The 27,473-nt window shown below is 37.8% G+C and overlaps 1 protein-coding gene across 3 annotated transcripts in view; it reads right to left on the reverse strand.

The window, feature by feature from the left end:
- Positions 1-27,473, reverse strand: part of ULK4 (unc-51 like kinase 4) — a 672,337-nt gene that overhangs the window by 617,344 nt on the left and 27,520 nt on the right. For all 3 annotated transcript variants that reach the window (XM_044252436.1, XM_044252435.1, XM_044252437.1), the window contains exons 12-17: positions 25,721-25,817; positions 20,614-20,718; positions 18,123-18,183; positions 16,007-16,188; positions 15,647-15,693; positions 4,425-4,503 (exon numbers count right to left, since the gene is read on the reverse strand). In XM_044252436.1, coding sequence (XP_044108371.1) covers positions 4,425-4,503; positions 15,647-15,693; positions 16,007-16,188; positions 18,123-18,183; positions 20,614-20,718; positions 25,721-25,817 — 571 coding nt within the window. The remainder of the gene's footprint in view (positions 1-4,424; positions 4,504-15,646; positions 15,694-16,006; positions 16,189-18,122; positions 18,184-20,613; positions 20,719-25,720; positions 25,818-27,473) is intronic.

The following is a 27,473-nucleotide window of genomic DNA, read 5'->3' on the forward strand; positions in this document are numbered from 1 at the left end:
GTACCCAGTCGCTAAAGGGAGGGAAGCACGGGCTAAGGAACAACCTGGGTGCACAGAGACAAAGATGCTTCCAGAACTGCCCCCACCAAACACCCTCAGTGACAACAGCAATCACCAGCGGGACAGACCACCAGCATGGAGCCAGGGGTGAGTCGAGCACATCACTCGGGGTGACTTACAGGTCCCCAGTTAGTGCAGGGGCCTTCTGCTCAGACCCACAGGAATTCCTACAACAGCACAACGTACTGTCTGCAGTCACCACCACAGGAAGCCCCAAGCACAAGGACATCACAGGGGTGCAGACAACCTCTCAGTTCCAGTCTTGGCCTCCAGCCTGTCTTCCCAGATTCTGCCACAAGGCACCCCTCACCTCCACACCCTCCATGACATCTACCTACATCCGCCTCTCCTTCATGACATCCGGCATCAAGAGGCAAGAATCTTCTAAACAAGAACTTCACAGCCCCTGGATATTTCTGAATCTATACATCAATCTTTCCCCAGGGAATGTCCTACTGATGTCTAGGACACTGTCCATGATGAGGAGATTCATTCAGACTTGCTGCTCAAAGCTGGGGTTCATTATTCACAATGCTAATTAGTATCCCACCGTGTGAAGGTGCCACACTTTGTCTGTTCTACTGTTGATAGATATAGGGGTTATTTCATGCTTGGGGCTTATAGTTACAAATAATGCTGGTAATATACATTCTTGAGCATGTCGCTTGGTTACAAGATATGGGGTGCTGGCTTATGGAGTAAAGACCATTTTCGAGAGAGCCTGTGCCCAGTCACATTCCCACCAGCAGCATACAAGCCTTCCTTCTGTCCAGTACTTTCACTAACATTTTAGGCTTTTTCATCTTTGCCAACCTGGCAACTCCCTTGGTATGTCATTTTGGTTTTGATTTGCCTTTCTCTGATGCCTCAATACTCTTCATAGTGAATTTTAGAATTTATATTGGCTAGACCTGGTTATTAAAGTCTGCCTTCAAATATCACAGCAATCAGCCAATCTGTCAACACTTTGAGATCTAACCAGAAAGCATATATCCAGAATAAAGTCTTTTTTTTTTTTTTTACCACATCTACCACTACAAACCTAGTTGAAGTCACCACCACCCCTTACCTGAACTACCACATACCACTGGCTCTTAGTGTTCTGATTCTACCTTACCCCTGTCCTTGTAACACAGTGATCCTCTTAGAACATAAGCCCTATCAAGGCTCTCTCCCCTGCTCAAATTCCTCTAATGGCTTCCCATCTCATTTGGAATAAAGTCCCAGTTCTGACCAGGGCTTATAACAAGCTTGGGATGACCAAGTCCCTGGCTATCTCAGTAACTTCATCTTCTATGTCCTTCTCCTGAATCTCCCTCTCGCTCAGTTCCAGCTTCATCACCTCTGCATTGTTCCTCGAAATATGCCAACCACTTTTCCATCGCCAATCTTGTGCACCTGCTGTTCACCCTTTCCCCAGCTGACGGAAATGTACCCCCCTACCCCGACCCCTTCAGGTATCTGTTTGGATGTTCCTCTCCATCTTGGGTTTAGATGACCAACCCATCTAAAATGGTGCCACCACCACCTCATCCTTCCCAAACACCACTAGTCTACTTTTAGCTTTTTCATTGCATTTATCACCGCCCAATGCTACATATCTGCTCATTCTCGCTCTTTCCTCACACTAGAACATGGACTCCATCAGAACGGGGATTTTTAGCTCTCTTGCTCAAACACTGCACCTTAGTACCTAGAGAGTACCTTGTATATACACAGCCACTGACAAATATTTGTCAAACAAGGAACAAGAGAGTATCAATACAATAAAACCGTATCTATGAATTTCTTCTAGAATAAGATAAGAACCTGCCTCAAGTAATGGTCTTCCTGCATGTAACAAATTGCCATGCCCGTAAGAGATACTCAAGAAATGTTCAATTAGTAAAAGAACAGCAATTTGTCTCGCCCTTTCCTATTCCCTTCTCTCCCTTCCAGATCTTCTAAAACAATGTAGAATTTACTTCCATGCTACCATTAATATTTTCAGAGTATATTTATTCTTTCTGAAGAATTAATTCTTTCTAGGTTACATGTCACATTAACAGCTATCATTTGGATTTAAATATTAATGATTCATTGTTTATATTTGCTTCTTTACCTGAAAATTTGATTATAGGGAGCTAGTCAAGTAACTTGCTCAAGTTCAAGTTTAGAAATGTTGGTGAAATTAAGACTGAGTCTCTGAATTTCTGAAAAAGTCTTCCTTTTGTCCTCACAAGCAGGCAACAGGGCAGCTGCACAGAGAAATTTAAAGTCACACAATCCCTGAAGTTTTGTTCTATTTCTATTGTTTTCCATATCTTCAGCTTGTAGGGTTACAAGTAAGTTATATGCAAGTCTAATTCGCTTTTGTTTATAACCTGAGTTTTGGTTTTCTTTTTCTCTTGGTAATTACAAATTTCACCAGTATAGGTCTAAATGTGTACATTTTTTCAATATCTTGCCTGACATTTGGTGAAACCTTTTATCTAAAGATTGAGTCTTTCTTCAGCTCAGAGTGAAATTTTCTTCTATTATTTCTTTCATGAATGTTTGCTTTGATCTAGCCTTGAAATCCCATTATGTTTATCTTAGACAAGTACAGTCCAACAGAAATACAATTCAAAACACAAAGGTAATTTTAATATTTCCAGGAGCCACATCAAAAAATAAAAAGAAAGGAAATTAATTGTAATAATGTATTTATCCAAATATACCCAAAATATTATCATTTGAAAATGTAATCTATAAAAAATTTACAGGTGAGATGCTTCCCCCCCACATACTGAGTCTTCAAAATCTGGTATGTGAGCTCTAGTTGAAGCTCATCTCAATTCAGACTACCTGCTTTTCAAAGGCTCAAACGTCATTTTGGGCTAGTGTCTGTCAAACCGGACAGCAGAACAGATCTTCTGGAACCCTCTTCCATTCTTTTGTAGTTAATAATTTTTAACTCTTCTCTTTTCATTCTGAATCCTAAAAGAATTCATGCAGATGATTTTCAAATCCACTAACTGAGCTTCCTAAAGTATTCACCCCACTCATTTTGGCACCTATTGAACATTTTAATTCAACAGTCCTATTTTACATCTTCAGGGTCTCACTCTTCATGGCACACTGCTCCTGAGTACTGACTGCCTGTTCTGATTATTTAGGAATGCCCTCTAGAATGTCAGGACTTGTCGTAGAATTTTAACTTCTCTTTCATCTCCTAGAGTACCACTCTGTTTCACTGGAAACCCTTCCTCTGAGTCGTCAGAAGAAGTCCCCCAACTTTTGAGCTAAAAGCCTCTCTGCTTAGTGATAGTGCCCTATCTGCTTGGTCTTAGAAAAGTCAAGCTTATACATCTCTGATAGCCAAGTTGGGTGCCATCAGGGATTGCTACGGTCACAATTCATTCTTTTTGGTCCGATAAAAACAAGAAAAAGGTTAGTCTTAGTGACACAGGGATCTCACAGTTTGCAGTTTGCAGAAAGTAGGGATGGAATTAAGAGCAAAGGAAATGCAGGGACCTTAAATTAACTGTCTGTGCATGGCCACTCAGACCAGGGATAACTGGGATGCCATTCCAGCAACTGGCTGGGAAAGCAAAGTTACAGAACATTTTCCATCACTACAGAAAGTTCTACTGGACAATACTTGGCTAAACAAGTTCTCCTCAAGCCTCAACTACCACACCGTCAGGTCCTGGTTCTACAAAAACCCCATCTCTTCTTCCTACTTCCTTCTTCCCACATTCTCCTTCCTTCAGAAGTTCTTGCCCTTGCCCTTACAAGCCTTGGTTCTTTTTGCCTATTTCGACTCTTGACATTCCCCTAGTCCAAGGGGTAAAGGACTCAGAAAGGCAATACAATTGTGGCATTCACTTGATGGGACTTAGATTTACTAAACACTTCCCAATAGCAGTATTTTCAAAATATTTCAAAATCTCTTTCAAGCATGCATGGCCATTAAATACTTGGATTGTTGTCCAAAATAACTGACAACTGGTGAGGATAAAACATGAAATTCAGGGTTGAAAGGATTTTAATTGGAATTATGAGCTGTGCATCAACTAGGAAATAAATTAAGTATAATAAAATGTTGAGTGGACTACAAGAAAACTAGGAATGAAATAAGGGTTATCCAAAAATTCCTGAAATAATGATGAATAGAGCCCACAAGCCTTTTATCTGCACCGTTATCACCTTTAATAACAGAATAGGTTGTAAATGTGCAGCTGTATTTATGCCTAAGGGTCTACTGAGGTTATTTTATAATTGCCACAATTCCACAAAGAAAACTTAAGTGAAGGTCAATGAAAGCTGCATGTTCTAAATTACAAAGTCAAGAACAACCTTTTTTTGTCATTTGTAACATTCCAGTAATAAAAGAGAATTACCTCAGTAACCGGTGTATTTTCCTGGAGCTCAGTTGTGTGCGAGGCCAGTAAACCAATCACCCGAGCAACCTTGGCCCGTCTGTTAATGAAGAAAAATAAACTCTGAAGAAGAGAGTTAGAGACCCAAGTAACTAGCCCTAGTTAGTTACATTACACGATTCTAAGCATTAACGTAAGATCAAAGTGAGGCGTGCTAGGATGAGCATTCACTCCCCCACATATATGGCCCTCGTGTACACGAAGGGACAAGAGCAGCAATGCCCTCTGCAGGGGATTGAGTCTAATAGCGACTCAAGTTGAACAAGTTGGGCTTTTGTGGTAGAATGCCAGATAAACTTTATGAAGGGCCTTAACCAGAGGAGAAAAAATGTAATGAACTCTTTTACTTCTGGGTACAGCAGTATTTGGCTAAAGGTTAGGTCCTACTTATTAGCAGACCAAGGGTTTTATTCATAAGTGATAAAAAAAAACAACAGAACAGTTAAATAAATATTTATATATCCACTTTTATAGAAATTTTTTACAATCCTTGATCTTACAAATATTGTTCCAAAAACTACTAGTTCTAGTGAGGTGTTTCTGTATCATTATTCAACAGAAAATAAGGTCAATAAATTATTACATACCATTTTCAAATGATTTGCAAAAGTTCAGTCAGAAGATTTTTTTAATTGGAGAAAATAGTTGGACATGTGAGTTGATGAGAACTGTATTTTTTTTTTAAGCACTGTATTCATATTGATGCTTGCATGCTCTCTGGGCTAATCAGTGTGTATACCAGCCAGAAAGTCTCTTAACTGTTCAGGTTCTTAACTACACAGGACCCATGGAGGGAAACAAATCAGACTCCAAGAAGGACCACAGGAAAGTATTCATGTTATCAGAACTCTAACATACAGACATCATTCTTACAGATTTCAATATTTCTTGAATTAACGATTCAAATCTCGTAACATTTACAAATTAAAGAAGTCCTAGGCATTTGTATGACGAGCATCCTGCCTCTAAATAAAAAACATTACACTGTTATTTAAATTTTAATTCCAGTGTACTTCAAGCAGTGTTACAGAAGTTTCAGGTGTACAATATAGTGATTGGGCCAGTCTGCTCCTTCACCCCCATCATCGGTTTCACCCATTCCCCCCCAACCCACCTCCTCTCTGGTAACCATCAGTTTGTTCTCTATAGTTAACAGTCTGGCTTCTGGTTTGTCTTTTTTTTTTCCTTTAATTCCATATATGAGTGAAATCATATGGTTTTTGTCTTTCTCTGGCTCAATTATTTTGCTTACATCATACTCTCCAGCTCCATCCATATTGTCGTAAATGGCAAGATTCCATTCTTTATGGTTGAATGATACTGCATTATATCTTCTTTATCCATTCACCTATCAATATACACTTGGGCTGCTTCTACAGTTTGACTACTATAAATAATGCTACAAAATACATAAGGGTGCATGTATCCCTTTGAGTTAGTGTTTTTGTATTCTTTGGTAAATACTCAGTAGTAATTACTGGATCATATGGTAGTTCTATTTTTAATTTTTTGAGGAACCTCCACACTATTTTCCACAGTGGCTATACCAATTTGTGTTCCCACCAACAGTGTAAGAGGGTTCCTTTTTCTCCACATCCTCATCAGCACTGGTCCTTGTTGATTTTAGCCATTCTGACAAGTGTGAGGGGATAGGTCACTAGTTTTGATTTGCATTTCCCTGATCGTCAGTGATGCTGAACATCTCTTCATGTGTCTGCTGTCACGTCAAGTTCTTCTTTGGACAAATGTCTAGGTCTTCTGCCCATTTTTACACCTGATCTTAGCCAAAAGGCCGAGAAGCGATTTTTTAATTAGATTGTTTCCTATGTCGTGAGTTATGTAAGTTTATCAATAGATCATTTGCAAATATCTTCTCCCATTCCATAAGATGCCTTTTAGTTTTGTTTCCTTCGCTGTGCAGAAGCTTTTATTTTGATGTAATCCCAAGAGTTTATTTTTCTTTTTATTTCCCTTGCCTCAGGAGACATCTAGATAAATGTTGCTATAGGTATGTCAGAGTCATCACTGCCTATGCTCACTTCTAGGATTTTGAGGGTTTCAGGTCCCACATGTAAGCCCTTATTCCATTTTGAGGTTATTTTTGTATTTGGTGTAAGAAAGTAGTCCAGTTTCATTGTTTTGCATGTGTCTTTCCAGTTTTCTCCAACACCATGTGTTGAAAAGATGGTCTTAACAAGATTATTCTTTAAAAGTGATCATTTTGGGGCACCTGAGTGGCTCAGTTGGTTAAAGCCTCTGCCTTCGGCTCAGGTCATGATCCCAGGGTCGTGGGATTGAGCCCCACATCGGGCTCTCTGCTCAGCAAGGATCCTGCTTCATCCTCTCTCTCTGCCTGCCTCTCTGCCTTCTTGTGACCTCTGTTTGTCAAATAAATAAATAAAATCCTTAAAAAATAAAAAATAAATAAAAGGTGAAAAAAAATGAATAATGTTTTCTCTGAAAATGAATAAATTGAAAAAAAATGAAAAAAATAAATAAAAAATTTTTTAAAAAGTGATCATTTTGAAAAAGATTTGGTAGGACATTGGACCAAAAGTTACAAGAAAAAGCACCTAGTCACTGCTCTGCCACTGACCCATTTTGTGACCACAGCCAAGTGAATTATGCTTCGATTTCCTTCATGCAATTTCAAGGGATAGATGGATTAAATTAACTACAAAAAAATTTTTTTTATAATGATAAAACACTATCAAAAACTGACTACTAAACTAGAGGATGCAAGGCAAAAACTTATCTTAGTTCTAGGGCAAACCTAAATGTACTTCCAAACACTAACTTATTTTTTTCTATGTATGAAAGTAAATACTGTCTACAAGACTTACTCAACTAAAAGAAAAATGCATTAAAACATTAATCTCAAGATTAATTTCTCCAATCTCAGCAGATACAATCCCTATCAGAACAAGAGATGATACACTATCTTAACATTCTTGGTTTTAAATTATGAAATATTTAATAAAAACCTTTCTTATTTTATACCAAATACTTACATACAACTATATCCTATATATGATGCCCTCAAAAAAGACTTCTTCTCATAAACAGCTTTCCTCTTAAATGTCACCACTTTGGATGTCCCTAGTGTCCTGTTACACTGTACCTCAGAAGTGTCCCCATATTCATGACATTATGCAAAACTGCACTGGCCAATAAGCTTCATGCAATGACAGATAGGTTCTATATCTACACTATCCAAAAGAGTATCCATTGGTCACATGTGACTATTTAACACTTAAAATAGAGCTGGTACAAGTTAAGAATGTTTTGTGGAATTACTTTGAAGTTTAAATTTTAATAACCACATACAGCTAGAGGCTACGTTAGACAGAGTAGATCTAAAAGTACTTCCTTCTTCATGTGTTTACTTGTTTATTATCTGTTCCCCCACCAGCCTAGAAGGCCAACGAAGGCAAGGCCTTGGTACTGCTCACCAACGCCAACATCAGGAGAATCCCTTGCATCAAGTAGGCCCTGAATAAACAGAACATCGACATCAAATATAAGGTAACTAAACACCTTAGTAGGAAAGGAGTGACTATATCACTGCATGAAGTCAAAGAAAGTAGAACAGGGTTTTCAATATAAACCTCAAAAAAAGAATTTTAGGCTAACATCACTAAATGAGAAAAAGATTCCTTGTAACTAAAAGCAGTATAAACTACAAAGGGTATTACTACACACTGTGTAACAAAGAATTGAAAGTATACCCAAGAGTAGTGGGAAACTTCAACCAACTTTTCCAAGCACGGCAAGGAGGCTACAATGAATACATAGGTACAAGCATTCAGATGCCTGACAACACTGGACTTCATCAAGGTTCACTACAAAGTTACAGTCATCAAGACAGTGTGGTATTAACAAAGAACAAAAGGATCAATGAAACAGAACAAAGGACTAAGAAATAGACTCACATTAACACACTTAAAGGATCTTTGACAAAGAAGCTAAGGCAATACAATGGAGCAAAGATGGTCTTTTCAACAAATTGTGCTAATATACATGCAAAAAAAAAAAAAAAAAGAAGAATCTGGAAACAGATCTTACTCACTTTATAAAAATACAAAATAGAACAAAGACCTAAGAGAAAGAAGTCAAAGTATAAAACTGCTTGAAGGTAACATAGGAGAAAAAAAACCTACATAACCTCAGGTGTGACAAGGACTTTTTAGATACAACCACCAAAGGCACAGTCCATAAAAGAAACAAATAACCTGAACGTTATCTAAATAAAAACTTCTATGGGCATCTGGATGGCTCAGTTGGTGAAATGACTGCCTTCAGCTTAGGTCATGATCCCAGGGTCCTGGAGCCCTGCATCATGCTCCCTGCTCAGAGGGGAACCTGCTTCTCCCTCTCTCTGCCACTCCCCTCTGCTTATACTCTCTCTTAAAAGAAAGAAAGAAAGAGATTTCTATTCTGTGAAAGATAACATAAGGAAAATGAGAAGACAAGCTACAGAGTAGAAGAAGATATTTACCAAAGGCATACCTGATATAAGACTGTCCTTCACAATATACAAAGACCTCTTAAAACTCAGTAAGAAAACAACCAAATGAAAAAATGAGCCAAAGATCTTAACAGATACCCCAGCAAAAAAGATAAACAGATGGCAAATAAACATATGAGAAAACACTCCACATCGTATGTCACCAGGGAAATGCAAATTAAAACAATATACTACTAAACCTGAATAAGTATGGCCAAATTCCAAAACACTGACAACACCAAATGTTAGCAAGGCTATGGAGCAACAGGAACTCTCGTTCATTGTTGATGGGAACGCAACATAGTATAGCCACTTTAGAAGACAGTTTGAAAGTTTCTTACAAAATTAAACATACTCCTACTAAACAATCCAGCAATCCTACTCTTTGGGCCTTACCCAAAGGAGTTGAAAGCATATGTCCACATGGTGTTTACAGCAATTTTATTCATAAATGCTAAACTTGGAAGCAACCAGGGGGTCCTTCAGTATGTGAACAAACTGTGGTACATGTAGACGAGGAGATATTTGGCACTAAAAAGAAATAAGCTGTCAAGCTATGAAAAGAGATGGAGGAACCTTAAATGCCTATTACTAAGTGAAAGAAGCCAATTCTGAGGATACATATCGTAGGATCCCATTATTGTAGGATTACCAGTAGGGCATTCTGGAAAAGGTGAAACGATAGAGAAAGTAAAATTTCAGTGACTGTCAGAGGGATGAATAGTCAGAGCACAGATTTTTAGGGCAATGAAAATATTCCATACGATACTATAAGGACAATACAGGTCATAATGCATTTGTCCAAGCCCATGGAATGTATAAACCAAGATTAAACTGTAAACTATGAACTGTGGGTGATTACACCATGCCAATATAGATTTATCAGTTCTAACAAACATACTACTCTAATAGGGGTGGGGGGTGATAATAGGGGAGGCTAGCCTGTATGGGGACAGGAGGCATAGTAGAAATCTCTATACCTTCCTCTGAATTTTGCTGTGAACTTAAAACTGCTCAAGTAAATAAATAAATAAACTCAATAAAACCAAACAAAAAAAGTGAGTCTTGATATGTGAATTATATCTCAGCAAAAGAGTAAGAAAGCAAAAGGGAAAGAAGAGTAAACAGACAGGAGGGGCACCTGGGTGGTGCACTCAGTTAAGTGTCTGACTCTTGGTTTTAGTTCAGGTCATGATCTCAGGGTCATAAATTCAAGCCTTGTGTTGGGCTCTATGCTCAGCATGGAATCTGCTTGAGATTCTCTCTCCCTCTCTCTATCCCTCCTGCTCTTGCTCTCTGTCACAAATAAATCAATCTTAAAAAAAAAAAAAAAAAGAGAGAGAGAGGAGAGAGAGAAAGACAGGAAATCCCACACCCATCCACAGGACTTTCAGGAGCAGAAAAAGGATGAAACACAGAAGAAGTGATCTTAAGGAAACAGGGAAGCTAAAGAAAGCCTGAAGCACTTAAACTTAATCTGGCATAGCAAATTAGTGAAAATACCTATATACATTCCAATAAAATTTCGTGGCCTAGAATAAAGAAAAATCCAGATACTGAGAAATAATCAAACTAGTCACATATAAAGAAGAAGAAAAAGACAGGTTGGCCCTGAGTCTTCCAGAGCTGTGCAAACAGAAGGCAAATTCCAAAGCACGGCACAGGGGTGAACGAGCCCAAGGGCACAAGAAAGTCTCAGTCAGCCCCTGTACCTAAACCCTAAAACCAGACACAAAACCTTGAGGAGGCAACAACTAGAGAAGCAGAGACTCAGAGATCTTGAATTAAAAAAGAAAAAAAAGAAAGGAAAAAAGAAAAAAATAGAACTCCTGAAAAAAATGAAATACAATCAACTAAGAGGTAAAGCAGAGCAACAAAATTTACAGAGAAACTAGATTTTAAAAACTGATGAACATTTACTTTACCTTATTCAAGTGTCAAACCTATACCAAAAATTAGAAAATCCTTCCTAAAATTTATATGAATCCCAAGGGACCCCAACGAAGAAACAATCCTGAAAAAGAGAAAAAAGTTGGAGGTCTCACACTTTGACTCCAGAACTTAACTATTACAAAGCTATGATAATCAAGACACTCTGGGACTGGCATAAAGACTGGTATTTAGACTAAATAAAGCCTCACATATGTGGCCAAAAGATTATCAACAAGGGAGCCAATACCAATCAATGGGGAAACAACAGCCTTTTCAACAAATGGTGCTGGGAAAACTGGATATATACGTGCAAAAGAATGAAGTCAAACCCTTACTAACACCATATACAAAAATTAACTCAAAATGGATCAAAAACCTAAATACAAAAGCTAAAACTGTAAAATTCTAAGAAATGAAAAGCTTTAAATTATTTTTTAATTTTTTTAAAACATTTTATTTATTAATTTGACAGAGAGAAATTACAAGTAGATGGAGAGGCAGGCAGAGAGAGAGATAGGGAAGCAGGCTCCCTGCTGAGCAGAGAGCCCGACGCGGGACTTGATCCCAGGACCCTGAAATCATGACCTGAGCCAAAGGCAGCGGCTCAACCCACTGAGCCACCCAGGCGCCCAGAAATGAAAAGCTTTAAGACGCTGGATTTGGCAATGATTTCTTGCATATAACATTAAAAGAAAAAAGTGGAAAATCTAAGTTTCAAAGGGCACTATTCAAGAGCAAAAACGCAACCCACAGAATAGGAGAAAATATTTCCAAATCACCTAATCTGATAAAAGGGTAACAGCCAGAAGATAAGAACTATTACAAATCAACATCATAAAACAACCCAATTAGAAAACAGGCAAAGAACATGAATGGACATTTCTCCAAAAAAGAAAAACAGATGGTCAAAAAATACATGAAAAGATGCGCAACATTACTAGTCATCAGTGAACTGCAAATCAAAACCACGCGGGTGTGCAGCTTCACACCCATCAGGATAGCTACTATTAAAAAATGAGGAGGAGGAGGATGTGGACAAATTGGAAGCCTTGTGCACTGCTAGAAGGAACGTAAGATAGTACAGCCGCTGTGGAAAACAGTATGAGGTCTCCTCAGTAAATGAGAAGATAGAATTACCAAATAATCCAACAACTCCACTCCTAAGTATATACCCAAAATAACTGATAGCAGGGACTCAAACAGATATTTGTGTACCAATGTTCACAGCAGTATTAATTGCAATAGCCAAAGATAGAAGCAACCCAAGTATCCATCAACAGGTAAAAAGATAAAATGGAGCACTGGGTGTTATACCTAAACAATGAATCTTGGAACACATCAGAAACTAATGACATACTGTATGGTGACTAACATAATAAATTTTTTTTTAAATGTGGCATATACATCTGGGGGAAAGGGAAGACCTTCTGATACATGCTACGACATGACTGAACTCTGAAAACGTTAAGCTAAGTGAATTAAGCCAGGCATAAAAAGATAAAATATCGTATGATCCCAATTAATTTAGGTATAGAATAAGCAAATTCAGAGAAACAAAAGGACTGGGAGAAGGAGGATGGGGAGTTAAAGTTTAATGGGTAATGGCTTCTTTTTCAGATGATGAAAAAGTTCTAGAAATTGATAGTGGTGAAGGTTGCACAGCATTGTGAATATACTTAATACCCCTGAATTGTACACTCACTAAAATGGTCAATTTCATATGATGTATATTTCCACAATCAAAATCTTTAAAAAAAAAAAAAAAACCTGTATTATTTGACAGACAGAGATCACAAGTAGGCAGAGAGGCAGACAGAGAGAGATGGGGGGGAAGCAGGCTCCCCGCTGAGCAGAGAGCCCAATTCGGGGCTCGATCCCAGGACCCTGAGATCATGACCTGAGCTGAAGGCAGAGGCTTAATTCGCTAAGCCACCCAGGTGTCCCAAAACAGTTTAATTAAAATATTATACATTACTGTGCTCGCTTTGGCAGCACATATACTAAAATATTATGCATTATTATATGTGGATTATATACCTCGATAAAGTTGATTGGCAAAGGATACAAAATTTCATAAATATCCACTATTGAAAGTTCTAACAAAAGGGCATTTTTATAAACACCAACTAGGAATGCATGTCAATACAATGTTTCTAAAGAATGTTTTAGCATTTTATCAGAATTATTTATTGCCTTGTACTCATTTGTTCTAATTCTATGAATCTGCCCTCAGGAAAAAAGAAAAAATAAACAGGCACCAAGATTTAAACACAAAAATGTTCATTGACATATTATTTATAATGTTACAATATTATCCAAAAATAGGGAACAGGGTAAATTAAATGATCAGACATTCCTAGCATAGAAGAAAAGGCATACCTTGAAAAAAATCTTAGACAAATTATTAATGACATTAAAAAATGCATAACATATGGGGTGCCTGGGTAGCTCAGTTTGTTAAGTACCTGACTTTATTTCAGCTCAGGTCATGATCTCAGGGTCATGAGATCAAGCCCTTCAACAGGCTCCATGCTGAGTGTAGCACCTGCTTAAGATTATCTCTTTCCCACTCCTTCAGCCCCTTCCCTATTTCTCGCTCTCAAAAAAGTAGAGACATAAGGGGAAGAGAAACAAAACGTCTTTTAATTTTATTTAAATTCAATTAACATATATTATTAGTTTCAGAGGTAGAGAGCAGTGATTCATCAGTCTCCTATGATACCCCGTGCTGACACATTCCCTCCTTAATATTCATCACCCAGGGGCGCCTGGGTGGCTCAGTGGGTTAGGGCCTCTGCCCTCAGCTCAGGTCATGGTCTCAGGGTCCTGGGAACGAGCCCCGCATCGGGCTCTCTGCTCAGCAGGGAGCCTTCTTCCTCCTCCCTCTCTCTCTGCCTGCCTCTCTGCCTACTTGTGATCTCTAGCTGTCAAATAAAATAAATAAAGTCTTTAAAAAAAAAAAAAAATTCATCACCCAGTTATCCCATTCCCCCACCTCCCCGCCATCCAGACCCTCGGTTCGGAGAAACAAATTCTATGTTGTTCTACTTTGTTTTTCTGTATGCTGAACAAAGCCAAGGAATAAACACATCTACTTCAACAGTGGCTACCCCCCAGCTAAGTTGAGGACCCATATATGCTGTTAAGGGGATATGACCTAGGTCAGAGAAGGCCCTGCTGGAAGAACTGGTGTTTGAATGGAGGAAGACAAATAGAAAGAAGGTTCCAAGCAGAGGATTTGACTACCTTATTATTTATCACTTTCCTCAAACACAAGCTGTTTTATAATGAAGTTTCAATCTAAAAGATGGCGGGGGGGGCAGTCCTTGGAAAGGATTAAAAAAAGTCGATTTTTGTAAGTCAGCAGGGGGCACCCCATTCAAGGATATAAGTTTTAGCTGAAGTGTGAGGTTTTGTTTGGTTTCTTTTTAGTAATCACACCACAAACCTTCTCAAAGTTTTACATGCTCAAAAAATATCTAAAAATCCTATTTGCAATGCCAAGTTTTACCTTGGGGAAGTAACCTCAGAAGACACCTAACAAAAATTATAAAAAAAAAAAAAGCATTTGTGAATACCTCATTTCCCCCAAATTTCACCATTCTGGAATAAGTGCTATTACCACATTTCACAAATACCCTCACTGTTGTTTTCATGTACTTTTCTAACAAGAATACAAGATAAGCAGGCTTGACCACACCAAGCACAGCCACTGCAACCTCCAGTCTCCAACATCTGCTACCCACCCAGGAAGAATCTGGCACCAGTGCAAAGTAGTTCCTGTACTTGCTCATTCGAAAGTAATTATTAGTATCTGATGTATACGCTATCCTCATCTTAGAATTGAGGAAACTGAGGCTCAGCACTTAAGGCAATTTACCCAGAGGGCAGATCTGTGAGTCACACCCAGGTCTGTGTGAATGCAAAGCCCATGCAATTTCATAGCCCCACACAGACTCCCAGCGGAGCTGAGACTCAGAAAGAGGTAATCATGGTTTGTTTCCCCCCTCCGATTTCCCCCAACCATGAGAGACTGTGGACTCTGAGAAGCAAACTGAGGGTTTTGGAGTGGAGGGGGGTGGGGGGGGGGTGAGCCTGGTGGTAGGTATTAAGAAGGGCACAAACTGATGGAGCACTGGGTGTGGTGCATAAACAATGAATTACGGATCACTGAAAAAATAAAATAAAATAAAACTTTAAAAAAAAAAAAAAAGAATGAAAAGAAAAGAAAGAGGTAATCATCTGGCCTGGTCTCGCTGGCTACCAGAGCCCAGAGCCTTCTAACACTTTATCTAATGTGCTTTTCCACCATGGTATGTTGCCTGCATAATAAGAAAATATACATCTTTCCATCTCCTGATAATCCCATTAGATTTCAAATAACATCATAATCCCATTAGATTTCAAATAACAACATAAGGAAGTCATGCATCATGTTAAAGGAAAGATGAAATCACAAGGGAAAACTCTGCAGGAAGCAAAAATAAAACACAGTGTTTAATAAAGAATACTCATAAGAGGAAGAGTAACAAAGTTTCCAGAGGTAGTTTATATAATCCTAGAATTATATTTATAATAGTATATGGCCTATTTTTGAAATATTTTTAATTTACAGTTGGTATGCCTATGATTGCTTAGGATTCAGAGTAATTATTACTTCAGTATATAATAACTTAGAACTGTGTGCTTTTGATAAATATGTTGTAACTATTTAATGAATAATTAAAATATAAATGTTACTTACATATCCCAGTTTGGAGCTATTCTCAAATGCTGGATTAGCAACTGGAACTAGAATTAAAAAAAAGTAAGATGTACACTTTGTTCATGACTAATGCATGTGACCTGAAGACAACTGAAATGTGAATCCTGCACTAGGAGACAACAGAAGAAGTTAAAGATCACTGTCTATTAAACTGATTTCAGACATGAGGATTAAACAACTCCGGCAAACTATAATCTTGATAAATCATTTTTTTCTACTGTAATTAGATCAAGTTAGTATTTTAGCACTAAAGTTTTAATCTCAACAGAAACACAAAAGTTACATACAAAAGGCATGCTGTGAGGACCATGAAAGGAGTCTTTACAATGAACTACGTACCAGCGGGGAATGGAGGAGCCGGGTGGCCACGTCCCGGTGTCCAGCCACAACACACAGATAGCAAAGGAGATTGAGCTTGGCTCGGGAGGCCCCTGTGCTCTTTTCAGTGGAGTCGATCTGTGAGCACACTTGCTGTAAAAAGTCATTCCAATCTTGGTCTTTTAGAAATATTAACTTATCCACTGGAGAGGAAAGGAAAGGTTCAAAGTAGGTATCATGTAAAAATTAAAAAAAAAAAACTGAAAACATTACAAGAGAAATAAATGGAACATAGAATTTCAATAGCTAAAATGAGGACAAAGAAAATCCTAACTTTACAATGTCAAAACCATAAAGTCCTCCAAAGAGGACACTACTTTTATTTATTCTTCTAGATCCCTCTTCTTCTACCCATGGAGACTGTTTCACTATGTGAATGGAAAACTGTGCAGATGCCCACGGGAGAATCATCCTGCAACCCAGAATCTACAAAATACAAAGCTAAATAAAATTGTATTACAAAAAAGCAAGATAGCCTTTGTGTAAGTAAAGCAATCTAGCCTTAAAATATCTGAAAAGCCAAGAACTGCACAGTTGTTAAAAGGTTTCAATGAAAGTATTAAGCATAACACGTTAATATTGTAGCTAAAGTCATCTGGAGAATCCAAATCCAAACCCTCCACAAACAGAAAACAAAAACTGGGCCATTAGATGCCATCTAAAATTAACACAGTTTCAGCTAATTTCTATCCTTAAACAAAATAACTATAATAATTTCCTAAAGCAACTCAACATAAAGGGACAAAGGAATGGAATATTATTTTGAAATACTCCTCCAAGGTTTTCATGAATATGGTTCTACTTGGCACAGCTTTGTTTTGTTTTTTTAAGATTTTTTTAAATTTATTTATTCAACAGACAGAGATCACAGTAGGGAGAGAGGCAGGCAGAGAGAGTGAGGGGGAAGCAGGCTCCCTGCTGTGCAGAGAGTCTGACACAGGGCTCGATCCCAGGACCCTGAGATCATGACCTGAGCCCAAGGCAGAGGCTTAACCCACTGAGCAACCCAGGTGCCCCTACTTGGCAGTTTATTTAAATTTGAACACATTTTATTTTTAATTTACTTTTACTTTTAATTTGCTTTTAAATTATAGATTATACTCTAGCTAGGAAAATGAATTTTTTCTGGCTCGAGCTAAATAGCTACAAATAGATTTTCTCAAACAATAGCCATCAAAATTTAAGGTATAAAACAATTTCTTTTTTTTTTTTTAAGATTTATTTATTTATTTATTTGACAGATCACAAGTAGGCAGAGAGGCAGGCACAGAGAGGAGGAAGCAGACTCCCCACTGAGCAGAGAGCCCGATGCGGGGCTCGATCCCAGGACCCTGAGATCATGACCCGAGCCAAAGGCAGAGTCTTTAACCCACTGAGCCACCCAGGTGCCCCAGGTATAAAACAATTTCTAATGTTCATCCCAAATAAGACTTCCCATTAGGTGAAAGGAAACCTAACAATCATTCTTTAAGTATCTCCATTCCTACACCATCCCCACAAAAGTGAACCACCTGACCCCCTTGTCAACTGCCCCACTCCGAAATAGAACCTCAATTCTTTATTTTTTTAAGATTTTATTTATTTGACAGAAAGAGACACATCAAGAAAGGGAACACAAGCAGGGGAAGAGAGAGAGAGAGAAGTGGGCTTCCCGTCAAGCAGGAAGCCCAATGTGGTGCTCGATCCCAGGACCCTAGGATCATGACCTGACCCGAAGGCAGACACTTAACAACTGAGCCATCTAAGCACCCCTAGAATCTCAATTCTTCATTGTGGTCTCCAACCCTCTGTACCCACAAGAGCACCATAAGTGTTGGAAAGTCAGTGGATCTACAAAAGGCAAGGGCAAGAGAAGAGTCCACACAGCTTTACAGGAATTTTCAGCTGAGTAAGGTGAATGCCTGGCACAAATGGATTACAGATTTATAACATACACAGCACTGCTCCAAGAATAGTCAAGTGGCAAGAAAACAGGAACTCAGCTACTTAATAAATAAGATATTCCATTTGCTATTAAATTTCTTATTCATATCTATCTTCTAAGAGTCTATACGTAACCAGGCTGCTATAATCCTACCTGAATGTGCCGGGAGATGCAGTATCTTTGGATCAAATTTAATTGGTGGTTGTTTCATTATCTGTGGTTGAAAAAACAAACACTTTTAAGATGCCTTTTGAGACAGATATCTATCTCCTGATATATCTCCCGTTACCAGATTATAAATCAATTAGGGCAGGAAAAAAAAAAAAAAAAACAATGAAAATTTGTCACTAAGAAGAAAAAGAATTCAACACTGCCCTTCAGATTTAAATACAAAAGACAGATAATAATTTATAAAAATAAAATCATTTCAGGGAACCTCACTGGCTCAGTCAGTAGAAAATGTGACTTCTGATCTCTGGGTTGTGAGTTCAAACCCCATGTTGGGGGTAGAATTTACTTTAAATAGGTAAAATTTTTAGAATATCACTTCAATTGATATCGGAAATAAAATAAAGCTTCATTAAAAAAGAAGCAATTTATCCTGGTAAGGATATCCTCAAAAGGATATCCTCTTTAGGTAATAAAACTCTAGCTTAGAAATTTAGTCATATCAACAAATATTTATTGGGCACCTGAGAGGGTAAGGCAGGAGGCTAAATGCTAAGGGGGATAACCAAGATGTGAAAAACAAAATCCTACAGTCAGAAAGCTGATACTCTGACTGGAAACATGTTAAAACAAACAAACAAATATTGAACAATGCAAACTGGGCAGGACATAATTATAGGACATTAACCTAGAGAAAAAAAATTTTAAAATATTAGAGAAAGCAGCGAGCACTTTAGGCTGACAAGGTTTGTGGAAGAGCTGGAAAGGGGGTAAGGTTTTAAAGAATGGTAAGAACTTCATGGTTGAATTCGAGAACACACCACTGCAGGAAGCTGTAAACAGCATGAAAAGGAAAGCACATGACTGTTTTTTTAAGGAAGGGGAAAAAAAAAAATGGTTAGCTGGATCCATAAGTTTAGAACAAAAGGTACTTTCATCTTGAGACGTTTAATTAAAAAGTTCAACCATCATCTCTAAGTCTAAATCCTCCAAAACCTCTCTACAGAGAGAGAATTTTAAAAAGCTTTGCTGGTAGTATTCTTGCCAAAAATGCAGAACCTTATACATAGTAATCATAAGAAACAGACAAACCCAGCTTGAGCGACATTCTACAAAATACCTGACCAGTACACTTCAATGTCAAAGTCATGAAAGCCAAGAAATGACTGAGAAATTACCACAAGGCCATGAAAGACAAGGACAGGAAGTAGAAGGAAAAGAAGGCCTAACAGCAAACTGTTAACAAACCCTAGAACAGAAAAAGGACATCAGTAGTACAAACTAGTAAAATTCAAATAAATTCAGGAATTTAGTTATTAGCACTGTACCAATGTTAATTCCCTGGCTTTGCTAACCATTCTATGGTGTTATAAGATGCTAACATTAGGAGAAGCTGGGTAAAAACTATACAGTAACTCCACTATTTTTGGACCGTTTCTGTATCTTTAAAATTAGAAGTTAAAAAAATTTCTACTAAGGCTTCCCCAAAACAATTAAGTATGGTCATAAAAGATATAAGCAGAAAAAATATGGTCAAAAGATATTACAAACTGTTCTTAGAAGGTCTACTGGGAAAATGACCTATTACACATTAAATTTGGCATAATATACAATTATTCTGCCAGACAGCTGAACTCATAAAAAGAATTAGCTCCATTATGAAAAACTGCTGGGTAATCTATATTAAATCTTGTCTACCTAGTAAATACACATCCAAAAACCCATTTGTTCTAAATTAATGTTCCCCAATGAGAGGAGAGAAAATGGCCATGAATTGAAATAGAAAGACTTTAAGAAAGAAAGAAAGAAAGGGAAAATTAAGTAACAGAATAGGTAGTACAGAGGGACTGAAAAATTAATGTTTATTTTCTTAAGGAGAATACTCATCATTCCCCAGTAATACAGTAGTACATTCAAAGTGACATGAAGCAACAAAAATCATGCTGGGTACAAAGTATACCGGTGAAACATGACTCCCCAAGCTCCCAGTTTCTCCCTACCACCTGGTCTGCAGTCCTGAGCACCTGTGAGAGGGTGTGGTCTCTGTGTGCCCTGCCCATCCACCCCAGCTGAAGGGAGCAGTGCTCACTCCCATCTGCTTTCATAACACATGCACAGTTAGAGCGCTTAGAGAAATTCACCCAAGTATGCATGGAGAAACGAAGGGACTGAGAAACAAAGGTCTGAGGCCTAGAAGCCCACAGATAGAGGGGAGGGAGGGGGGACTGAGCTGATGCACAAGAGGAAGAAAAAAAACTCACCACTCAGTGAAGCAGAAAGGAGAGTGTTACAGACAGGAGAAATGTAGCCTGTAGAAAGAAATGTAGCCACACGGCACGAGTGACATAAAAGCAGACATGAGGATCAGCCAAGAAAATAAGGCAAAGAATATTTGTGATGACAATATCACACCAGGATTCCAGCTCTCAGGGAAAGCTAAAGCTCAGCCCTTGTCTCTTAGAGCATCTTTCCACACCTTTGGGTTGTCGATGATGGGGGTGACAACGAGATCAGAGTCCATGTAGATAAGCTCTTTCATCTGGGATTCCAGGTCCTGCTGACTCAGGTGTCCGCTTGTATTCTGAAATAAGAACAAAAATGAGGCTTTGTTTCTGTGACTCATGAAGAGCTTTTAAAATCTGAGCTCATAAGATGTTGAGTAAGACACCCCTGGAAGGGTCACCTAGATCAGTGAATCACTCACTTCGCAAATCAAACACTTTCACAGAATTCTTTGATTCTCACAAAGATCTTCAGTCATCTGTATCATTCCATTTTTACAGAAGTAAAACACAGAAAGCTCAAAGTAATGGACTTGTTTGTGTTCGCCACAAAGGCTAGTGAGGACCAGAAAACGGAGCTTCTCTAGTCTGACGCTCTAAACTATGAGGAGGCAAACTGGTTTTTCAGTCACCAGCATGGTTTTTATCATTCATCCACTGGACGCTCATCACTTTATACCGCCTTACAGAATATTCAGTACGAAGTTAAAATGACAGCATAAAAGAATCTCAGGGTCAAGTACTAACCTGTTACCTAAGTGTTGCACATCTACCTTTATGAAAGGTGAAGTAGAGCTAACACATAATGAAAAGGAGTAACCAGATATTTGCTAAAATTCTATGAGATGTTTCTTTGTGCTCTACTTGAACAGTAAACAGAACTCTCATTCCTAGTGTTATGCATTAGGACTTCACATAAGACAAAAAAAAAAAAAATTTATACATCAAGAATTTCCACTGAAACACCAACCAGCAAACTGAACAAGATAAAACCAAATCAGTGAAGTGAAAAATGAGGAAATTATCCAAAATTGAGGCAGGGGCATGAAAAAAGGAATAGAGTAAGTAGCTAATAAAGTTACTGGAACCAAGACCACCCCTTTGTAACTTAGAAAACAGACATATAAAAAAAAAACATAAAGAGTAAGTATGGAACAACTTTGGAAAACAAAAATTTTAATGCTTAAAGATATGAACTTTCAAGACAAAGACTTCAAAGAAAGACCATAATGAATTAGTTATATTAGTATATAATATATTCTTATGAGAATTAGGCAGACCAGTTAGAAATTTATATGTAAAAATTAATTTCCTATATATAAACGAAATGTAGGCATGGGTAACAGATTACAAAAATGAAATACCAAGGAAGCCTGTGTAGCTCAGTCGGTTAGGTGTCCAATTCCTAATTTCAACTCAGGTCATGATCTCAGGGTCGTTAGATTGAGATCTGCATTGGGCTCTGCACAGGGTGTAAAGCCTTCTCAGATTCTCCCTCTCCCTCTGTCCCTCCCGAACCCCTACTCACGCTCTCTTTAAAAAAAAAAAAGAAAAATTAATTTAAAAAAACCCACGCATGAGAGCCAAAAATAAAATATAATGCTCAGGAATAAACTAAATGATCAAACACTATAATCCACCAAATGAAAAAAAATTAAGTTTAAAAAATTATGTTCCCCTGTTTGAAAATGAATACATATGTATAAAACCAAAAAGAAATATCAAATTATAACCCGTGGTTCCTCTGGGTAATTAAAGTAGGGTTGTTGTTGTTTTTTTTGTCCTCTTGTACAGTTTCCAAGTTTTCTACAATTATAAAAATTTTGTAATTAAATTTAAAAGTATCACTTAGAGGGCGCCTGGGTGGCTCAGTGGGTTAAGCCACTGCCTTGGGCTCAGGTCATATCTCAGGGTCCTGGGATCGAGGCCCGCATCGGGCTCTCTGCTCAGCAGGGAGCCTGCTTCCTCCTCTCTCTCTGCCTGCCTCTCTGCCTGCTTGTGATCTCTCTCTGTCAAATAAATAAATAAAATCTTTTAAAAAAAAAAAGTATCACTTAGAAAATAAAAAATATTCTCATATAGTACTTATATAATTACTGCTTGAGTATTCTCAATAAAATGATTAAGTAAACTTTTCTACAATAACCATGTGCCAGAAGATATTCAACATCTATTTCAAAATGCATTTTTTTAACTTTTACACTGATTTTCTATCTCACATATAACTAAACAATTATTAGCAGAATTAGATTTTATTATAATGCATTTGTATTTCATTTCAATGCAGAAGTAAGTTTCGTGCAGTCCAAATGCATTTCATATTAAAAATTACAGAACTTGGGGCGCCTGGGTGGCTCAGTGGGTTAAGCCGCTGCCTTCGGCTCAGGTCATGATCTCAGGGTCCTGGGATCGAGTCCCGCATCGGGCTCTCTGCTCGGCAGGGAGCCTGCTTCCCTCTCTCTCTCTCTGCCTGCCTCTCCGTCTACTTGTGATTTCTCTCTGTCAAATAAATAAATAAAATCTTTAAAAAAAAAAAAAATTACAGAACTAAAAGGAAGTATATCTCTCAAGCACTAAGTACAATGAGTTAACTTGGAAAAACTAATTCAAAATATCTCTGCATTCAAAAACAACTGAATGAAGGAAACTAAAGATGTAAACAAACAGAAACACAGTCCACATTCACGGAGGAAAACTGTACATTGTTAAAATAGCCATACTCCCCAAATTCAATGTCACTGCTATCACAATCCCACCTGCCTTCTTCAGAAACATGCAAAGTGAAAACTGATCCTAAAATTCACATGGAAATGCAAGGAACACAGAACAGCCAAAACAACCTCGAAAAAGAGCAAAGTTAGAAGAATCATACCTCCTAACTTCAAAACTTACTAAAAGGCTATGATGATCAAGAATAGCTAGCTGAGGGCACCTGCATGGTTCAGTCAGTTAGGCGGCTGCCTTTGGCTCATGTCATGATTTGAGGGTCCTGGGACTGAGCTGCACAACTGGCTCCCTGCTCAGCGGGGAGCCTGCTTCTCCCTCTCTCTCCTGTTCCCCCTACTTGTGTGCTCTATAAATAAATAAAATCTTTAAAAAAAAAAGGAAGAAGAAGAATAAGAATAGCTAGCTAGGGGCATCAGGGTGGCCAGCCAGTTAAGTGTTCGACTCTTAGATCTCAGGGTCATGAGTTCAAGCCCCTCATTGGGCTCCACGCTGGGCACAGAGTCTACTTAAAAAAAAAAAAATTATTGGGGCACCTGTGTGGCTTCAGCTCATGTCATGATCTCAGGGTCAGGAGATCAAGCCCCACACTGAGCTCTGGGTTGGGCATGAAGCCTGTCTGGGAAATCTCTCTCCGTCTCCATCTTCTACTCCCCCTCATCCCTCCCTCGCCCTTGTGCTCTATCTCTTAAAATAGAAAATAAAGTAGCTAACCAGTTACTATACTACCAGCATGAGAAGGATGCATAGATCAACAGACTAGAGAGTCCAGAAATAAACCTCACTTTTATAGTCAATTGATAGTCAACAAGAATGCCAAGATAATTAATTGGGGAAAGAACAGTCTTTTCAACAAATAGTGCTAAGAAATGGAAATCCACATGCAAAACAATGAAGCTGGCATATGCCTCATGCCATATACAAAAATTAACTCAAATGCATTAAAGAGCTAAAGGTAAGAGCTAAGCATAGGCATAAACCTTTGTAACCTTCAAGTAGCCAATGGCTTCTAAATTACGACACCACAAGCATAGGCAACAACAAACATGCACACAGAGATCATTTGAACTACATCAAAATTAAAAATATCTGTGCTTCAAAGGACACCACCACCAGAATATACAAAGAATTCCTACAACTCAAATGGGTAAGGATTTGAATTCTTCCAAAGGAAATACATATATATATGTATATATGTATATACTTACACACATACATATATGAATGAAAAGATACTCAACATAATTAGCCATCAGAAATGCCAATCAAAACTAGATACAATTTCACACCCCACAGTATGGCTACCGTGAATTATTCACAATACCCCAAAGGCTGAAGCAACCAAAGTGTCCAAAGATGAACAGATAAACAATATGTGATTTATACACGATGGATTATTATTCAGCCTTAAAAAGGAATAGAAGTGACACATGCCACAACATGGATGGACCCAGAAGATATCACACTGAGTGTTATAAGCCAGACACAAAAGGGCAAATATTATATGATTCCACTTAGATGAGATGACTAGGCAACTTCACAGACACAGAGAGGAGAATCATAGCTCAGTTTGGGTACATAGTCTCAGTTTGGGATATAAAAAAGTTCTGGAGATAGATGGTGGGAATGGTTGAACAAAAATGGGAAGGTACTTAATGCCACAGAATTGTCCACTTAAAAATAGTCAAATGGTAAATTTTACATAATATCTCTTTTACCATAATTAGAAAACAAATGGACAGTACCAAGTTTTGTTAGGGATAGGTCAACACTGGCATTCTCATCACTGCTGGGGGCAATGTAAAATGGCAGTTACCACACAATGCCACGATTACACTCCTACAGGTATGAGGAGAAATTAAACACATGCTCCCTCAAAACCAAATGTATGGATGTTCACAGCAGCCCAAGTCACAACAACCACAAGGTGGAAAAGACCCAAATGTCCACCAACCAATGAATGGGACATCTAATGTGGCATATGCAACAGATTAATTTTTGGCACTAAAAAGAAACAGAGGACTGATACATGCTATAATTTGGATGAATCTTAAAAAAACATGAGGTTAGGTGAAGAAAGCCAGTCACAAAAGAACACATATTGTGTTATTTCATTTACATGCGATGTCCAGAATAAACAAATGTCTAAAGACAAAGAAGAGTGGTTGCCTAGGGTAAGAGGTGAGAGAAATTGAGGGAAAGCAGGAGTGATGGCTAGTAAGTGTGGGGTTTCTTTGTGGCACAATTAGTGTTTTCAAAATGACCGTGATGATGGCTGCATGACTGCATGAATATGCTCAAAGACCTGAACTGTATACTCTGTCCAAGTGAATTGCATGGATGTCAGTCACATCTCAGGAAAGCCATTATCAAAGACATAACTCCCTCTTAAGAGTACTTAGCAGAAAAACCAGTGATCATCAAAGAAGATGACTTAATTGTAAATTTCGTCACTTCGATCATAGTTCAGAGATGAACTTGGTAATTATTCTTCTGAGTCTATCTTATATGAAAAAAAACAAAGAACAAAAAACAAACAAACAAAAAAAAACCAAGAAAAAGTTCCTTTATGTTCACCTTGGTTGAAGGAGAAGTCTTCTGGGGTGAATGCTGAGTCCTGTCCTCACCAGGACTTAATCCCACTGCAGTGCTCGTTCTTGGAGTTGGACGAGTACTGGAAAATACCAACCAGTCAACATTACTCAGATTTTAGAAACTTTCACATGTTAACTATTATCTGGAGGGAAAAAAAAACCACACACACACACCTCACGAGAGAAAAAAAAAAAAAAAAACGAGAGAAAAAAAAAAACAGAAAAATCAAGATTCTAGGTGATCTCATATATTTAAATTCTACTTTGTGTTTATCTGACACTTTTGTAAATGTCTTTAAAGCAATTTCCTAGCTAATTTATTATCTCTTTTATTTATACAATCTATGTTATATATCACAGTTTCTATTTTAACTAGAAATCTTAAAACACTGATTTTATTATTGTGTAGATGTCTGCTGGTATCAGGATTGACAAAATACAGACATTCTACAAAGGATGGAAAATATTTACAATTTTATTTCAGAATGTTTGAAATGGCAGATGATCTTGGTATCTATTTAAGAAACAAGTTATAATCTGCATCTATTTTTAATGACTCCTCCTACACTTAAAAATGGTCGTCATACTCTGTGGGTCACTCTATTATACTTGGGTCTCTGATTTGGAGTTTTTCATATTTTTAGAAATTTTGGGGGTGCCTGGGTGGCTCGGTGAGTTAAGCCTCTGCCTTCGGCTCAGGTCATGATCTCAGAGTCCTGGGATCAAGCCCTGCATCAGGCTCTCTGTTTGGCAGGGAGCCTGCTTCCCCCTTTCTCTCTGCCCACCTCTCTGCCTACTTGTGATCCCTCTCACTCTCACTCTGTCAAATAAATAAATAAATCTTCAAAAATAAACAAACAAAAAAAAGTTTCCACTCAGATAATTAGGGTATTTTTCAACAAGTTCCTTCAAATTCCCAAATATCAGGATTCTCACCCCTTTCACTTATCTATTTATTCCTAGAACAAATCCTTATTTAATTCACAAAATATGCCAAAGATTATACAAAGTTTTTAAAAACTGACTTTAAAATGCCTAGAATGGGGGCGCCTGGGTGGTTCGGTGGGTTAAAGCCTATGCCTTCGGCCCAGGTCATGCTCCCAGGGTCCTGGGATCAAGCCCCGCATCAGGCTCTCTCTGCTCAATGGGGAGCCTGCTTCCTCCTCTTTCTGCCTGCCTCTCTGCCTACTTGTGATCTCTGTCAAATAAATAAATAAAATCTTTAAAAATAATAATAAAAACATAAAAAGTAAAATAAAATGCCTAGAATGTATATAGATAAAAGTTAACATATTTTATGATTAAATAGGGTAAAATAAGTCAGGAAACCTTAGTTTATTGTTATAAACCCTATGTCATTAAATAATACTGTGTCTAAGACTAAAACCATAAATAAAATACAAAACTTAAGATGTATTACTAAAATTTTAAATGTATTTTTCTTAATCACATTAAAATACTATTCTGATATTTAACTATTTGATAATTACATAATTAGGTGAACACTATCTATGCCTCCATATAAAATAACACTTAAAAAAAAAAAAACCTGTTCTTTCCTGTAGGTCTTTATCTAATAAAAAAGAGACTGCTAAAATTTAAAATTCAACTATTTGAAGGCAAAGTACAAAATGAAGAGGTTTTAACCCTTATGAATAGGAAAAATGGGTGGTGCTGTTAAAAACTTAAAAATGCACAGCCAAGTCAACATTCCAATTGTCAGCACTTAACAGTAA

This window comes from Neovison vison, chromosome 6 (assembly GCF_020171115.1).
Source record: "Neovison vison isolate M4711 chromosome 6, ASM_NN_V1, whole genome shotgun sequence".
Classification (NCBI taxonomy): Eukaryota; Metazoa; Chordata; class Mammalia; order Carnivora; family Mustelidae; genus Neogale; species Neogale vison.